The 4,795-nt window shown below is 48.1% G+C and overlaps 1 protein-coding gene across 1 annotated transcript; it reads left to right on the forward strand.

The window, feature by feature from the left end:
- Positions 1-1,679: 1,679 nt before the first annotated feature.
- On the forward strand, positions 1,680-3,261 carry TOMM22 (translocase of outer mitochondrial membrane 22). The gene is made up of 4 exons (XM_047065458.1): positions 1,680-1,834; positions 2,081-2,199; positions 2,679-2,796; positions 3,007-3,261. The coding sequence occupies exons 1-4, from the start codon at positions 1,718-1,720 to the stop codon at positions 3,079-3,081; spliced, it is 429 nt and encodes a 142-aa protein (XP_046921414.1). The 5' UTR covers positions 1,680-1,717; the 3' UTR covers positions 3,082-3,261.
- Positions 3,262-4,795: the final 1,534 nt, after the last annotated feature.

Genomic DNA, 4,795 nt, shown 5'->3' on the forward strand with positions numbered 1-4,795 from the left:
CCTGAGCCGAAATCAAGAGTTGGAAGCTTAACTGACTGAGCCACCCAGGTGCCCCACACAGATTTTTTTTTTTTTAAATCATGTATTGTTCTTGTGAATATAAACAAAATTAGTTGGTTAAAGTTTTCCTAAAACTTCTCCACATTAGCATTACCACTTTCCAGTTGGAGGCATTAATGCCTGTACCTTCCACGTAAGATTGCCTTCTCTAGGGGTACCTGGTTGGCTCAGTTGGTAGAGCATGCAACTCTTGATCTCAGGGTCATGAGTTCAAGCCCTAGGTTGGGTGTGGAGACTACTTAAGAAAAAAAAAAAAAAAGATTGCCTTTGAGAGCATTGGTCTTCCAGCATTTCCTAAAGAGCCCACAAGAGAATCAAAAGCCATTGGTACTGGGCTCTCAAGCTGCCCTTGCATTTACATAGTGCTAGCCAACTTTAAGTAATTTTAACATGCAAAAAAGCGTAATTCATAAGTATCGATAATACAAAATGAAAATACCCATGCGAACACCACCCTGATCAAGAAATGGAATTTTACCAGCACCCCAGAAGCCACTCCCCTACCCCTTACCAAATATTCCCCCCTCTGAGCTAATCAAAGGGAATCACTAGTCCTCACCATAGATTGGTTTTGCCTGTTTTTGAACTTTATGTAATGGAGTAATACAGTAAGCAGCCTTTTGAGACATAAAAGCTTTTTGTAGTCAGTGCTGCCCTTGCCCAAAGATGAAAAGGACCAAGGCCTGTTAGGGGAGGAAGTGCAAACCTACCTGCCCCTCATTATGTAAGCACGGGACAAAGGACAACATCGTGCATCAGACAGAGATTTGGACCGTCCAGTCCTGAGATTCTCTGATTCCGGGGTCAGCTGGCTAAAGTGTGTATCAAATTACTACCCTTGTATTTAAGGTGCAGCACATTATAAAAAGAAGTATTTAATCCATCATAAAGGCAAAAAATTAAAATATGGGTAACGCTTAATGCTGGGGACATTGTGGGGAAAAGGACACTTCCATTTACAATTAGGTAAGTATATGATCTAATTTTGAGGACGGTCAGCTAATACCTACCAAAATGCTAAATGTTCATACTTTTTGGCCTGCAAACTTCCTCCTAGAAATCTATCCTCAAGAAAGACTTCCAGCAACTCTGTACTGAGCCTCAACTTCCCCGTTTCTTAAAACAGGGATGATGACAGTACATGGCTCAGTGGGTTGTTGGGCCAAGCAGATGAGTGTACACACACACACACACACACACACACACACATTTAAATGTGTATTTAAATGGTAACTCTTGCCTTTGTCTCAGTACATTGGTACTGTTCACTTGACGTTTTCACAACAGATCGATAAAACCTTCAAGTATCGAACTCCTACCAAAGAACACACCCCTCAGGGAAACGAAGCTGGATTTTTTGTTTGTCTCAGTGTGACCCCCTGGGAGCTTACTGAAGTGCAGGTTTCTGGGCCCACTCTAAATGAAAAGAATTACCGCGGAAGCACCGCGACCCTGTCCTTGAACAAGCTCCCCAGGTATTTCTTAGGAAGTCGCCGCCGCCTCCTTGGCCGAAAGCCGGTGGAGTCCGCCAGCCAGACGGTGTCGCTCTTCCCCAGCACTTCAGCCTCCGGCTCCCGGAAGAGCAACTCTGTCCGCCGGGGAGGGGGTGGTGCTGCACTCGTCTCCTCTCTTCCGCTTCCGGTGTCCCCCTGCAGCCATGGCCGCCGCCGCTGCCGCTGGCGGCCCTGGGGCGCCCCTGTCCCCGGACGAATTGCTTCCGAAAGGCGATGCCGAGAAGACTGAGGAGGAGCTGGAGGAGGAAGACGACGAGGAGGTACTGGGGCCCTGCGGTGTGAGGCGGAGTGCAAGGTTACGGGCCGGGAGCGGCCCGCACGGGGGTGTGAGCTCCGCGTGCTGCGGGATCCGGGCGAAAGCGCGTCGCGGAGCCCGGAGAGGTCGGAGGGGAGGTGTCTTCTCCGGGAGGCGGGGTTAGGGCCCCCAGTGGGCCGGAGCGGGCTGCCCTAGTTCCAGGGGGTGGTTGCCATTGCTTCGATCGAGATCCGCGCCGCCTCCACCACAGCTAGATGAGACCCTGTCGGAGAGACTGTGGGGTCTGACGGAGATGTTCCCAGAGAGGGTCCGGTCCGCGGCTGGAGCCACTTTTGATCTCTCCGTCTTTGTGGCTCAAAAAATGTACAGGTAAGGTCCGAGGGCAAAGACGTTGGGGTGTGCCTGGGGTGACCGAAGTGCTGTGAATGAACATGGGCTTTGGAAGTAGCAGAGCGGGGCTGGAGGCCAACCTGCCACCTAGATCACTGAGTGAGTGACCTTGGACTGGTCTCTTAACCTTTCTTGATCTTCACGAACTCTTCCGTAAAGTGGCGATTCCTGTGGGGCAGGGTCGTTGTGAGGATCGTTTCACGTTACGTGAGGTAATTAACGTGTTGTAGAAGTAGCTTCGTAAGAACTCAGGAGGATGTTAGAACGACTCTCGCTAGGTAAACAGCCGGCAGAACTGCCCGTCCTGTTTCTGGTCCGAGTGTGGTGCACGTTGTTGGGGAAAGAACGTGCTTTTCAAAAACATTGGCGTGGGAGAGGTTTGGTTACTGGGCCGTTCTTGGTGAAGAAGAACACATCTGTGTTTGTGTCTTGCTGTCACGCTCACACCCCGTCTGCAGGTTTTCCAGGGCAGCCTTGTGGATTGGGACCACTTCCTTCATGATCCTGGTCCTTCCTGTTGTCTTCGAAACGGAGAAGTTGCAAATGGAGCAGCAGCAGCAACTGCAGCAGCGGCAGGTGAGCCCAGAGCCTTTGCCTGCGCGGCGGTGCAAGGTGTTGATTTTCCCCAAACCTGGGTAGACCCGTGGGTAGAGACTGGGATCCAGCCCACGCTCTTTTAGGTGCCCACGTGATCGGCAGTGTTTGCAGACCTCCTCTGCCCCGTCAGAGGGAAAATGCGATCCGGAGGCTCGTCCGGTGCCTTACACCTCTCCTTTTCTTTTCCAGATACTTCTAGGGCCCAACACAGGGCTCTCAGGCGGAATGCCAGGGGCTCTACCTTCACTTCCTGGAAAGCTCTAGATTGTTACTGCTCTATGACTTGTCTTGGTGGGACGAGTTTGAAAATTCAATAGTGTTGAACTGCTGATGATTTGGATTTTCTCTTTTCCTTTTTTTTTTCTCTTTAACTTTGGCACATTGATTTATCTAAACCTGGAGAGAATTCTCCCCAGTGTGTCACGGAGACTCCCAACTTGCAGCTGTGCCCTCCACGCTGTCCCATTTCTTCTGTCCTCACTCTGATACCAGAGTGCAGCAATGCAGACGGTTACTCCAGCTCTGGCCATTCCCCCCCCCTTTCACTAAATCACTAAATCGCTCGTGACCGGAAGATCTCAACTCTCTGATTGTGGCAAAGGAACCGATGCCACTGGGAAGGATGTACCCCTGACCATTTTTGTTTTTAAGCATGGAGATGTTGGGAAGGGACATGCACACAGTATGAAATACATAATGCCGTTACAGCTGCAGTGTAAAGCAGCCACTGTGAATTTCTGGGGTGGAAAGGAGGGAGGGCTGGGCAGCAGCTTCGACCACGGGATGGGGACTGTGGAGGGCAGAGAAGAGCTCGTTTTCTCTGCCGGTTTTGGCTATTAGAGACCTGTGTGTGTGTGTGTCCAAAAAAGAAAAAAGTGCTCACTTTTTGTATTTAAATATTAAAAATGATTCCGACAGAAAGCGTCATCCATGTACTTGTGATACACACCTTGAGATCACGTCCTTCGACTGCCCCTTGCATTTCCTCTCCGAAGCTAACCACTGTGTGACAGTTTGACCCCTGAGGCCCAACAGTGGAAAACATGATTCAGTTTGGGCTAGGAACCTCTTTTTGTTGTTGTTGTTAAAGATTTTATTTTTTAAGTAATCTCTACAGCCAACCAGGGGGAGCTTGAACTTAACCCCGAGGTGAAGAGTCACATGGTCTTCTGACTGAGCCAGCCAGGTACCCCAGAAACCTCAGAATAGTAATCTTTGCCCTGAATTCAGGCAATCATGTTCAGATCCACCAACAAAGGATCGGGTCCATGTATTTGTACGGTCTACAGTGATACACAGTTATAAAGGATTTGTAGGGAATGACCTACTACTAACTTCTGGTCTAGGAAGGGAATGGTGGCAAATAGAACTTTTTTAGTCCTTTTAAAAATAATTGCTGAGATGAGCTGATTATGAATTCCAACTATAGCCCTGCCTTTGAACCTTGCAGTTTTTGTATTCAACGTAAATTTTTATTAGCAATGTGCTATTAATAATACTGAGCCTTTTATGTGTATATTGTTTATCAGAATGATGCTATATAATTTAGGGTGTAGTGGTAGTTCTGTTTTACAGAGGAGGAAGGAGTCACAGAGAGGTTGGATAATCTGTGCCAGACCACACAGGAAACGATGGATCTGAATTCAAGTCTAACAGGCCCCCTCTGCTATGTGATCTTGATCTTGTTAACCAGAGAAAAACGCTAGTCATTTGTCAGGGCTGGTAACGAAAACTTGTACTTATTAGGATTCCTCAGATTAAGTCTAGTTTTTGTAAATTGAAAAGTGCCTCAGGATTTTGAACCAAATGGAGTGCATATTTTGTCTGGATTTTTGAGGGGAGAGGTTGGACCAAAGCACAAAACAGCTCTGAAAGATGGCTGAGGATCGTAGTGAGTTTCTTCTGAAGCATCACCACACTAACGTTCACTTTTTTCCTTTACAGAATTACAAATTCAGGCAGACATAGAACACGTACG

The sequence above is a fragment of the Lynx rufus genome, unplaced genomic scaffold, assembly GCF_022079265.1.
Source record: "Lynx rufus isolate CCGP_SWC_20201006 ecotype Redwood Valley unplaced genomic scaffold, mLynRuf1.p SCAF_7, whole genome shotgun sequence".
NCBI classification, from domain to species: Eukaryota; Metazoa; Chordata; class Mammalia; order Carnivora; family Felidae; genus Lynx; species Lynx rufus.

What these genes read in the sequence shown, in the direction of transcription:
- TOMM22 (XM_047065458.1), top strand. Translation starts at nt 1,718, where the DNA reads ATGGCCGCCGCCGCTGCCGCTGGCGGCCCTGGGGCGCCCCTGTCCCCG. An exon ending in AGGAGGAAGACGACGAGGAG is followed by an intron (nt 1,835 to 2,080) that starts GTACTGGGGCCC and finishes CCTCCACCACAG; the next exon opens with CTAGATGAGACCCTGTCGGA. An exon ending in GTGGCTCAAAAAATGTACAG is followed by an intron (nt 2,200 to 2,678) that starts GTAAGGTCCGAG and finishes CCCCGTCTGCAG; the next exon opens with GTTTTCCAGGGCAGCCTTGT.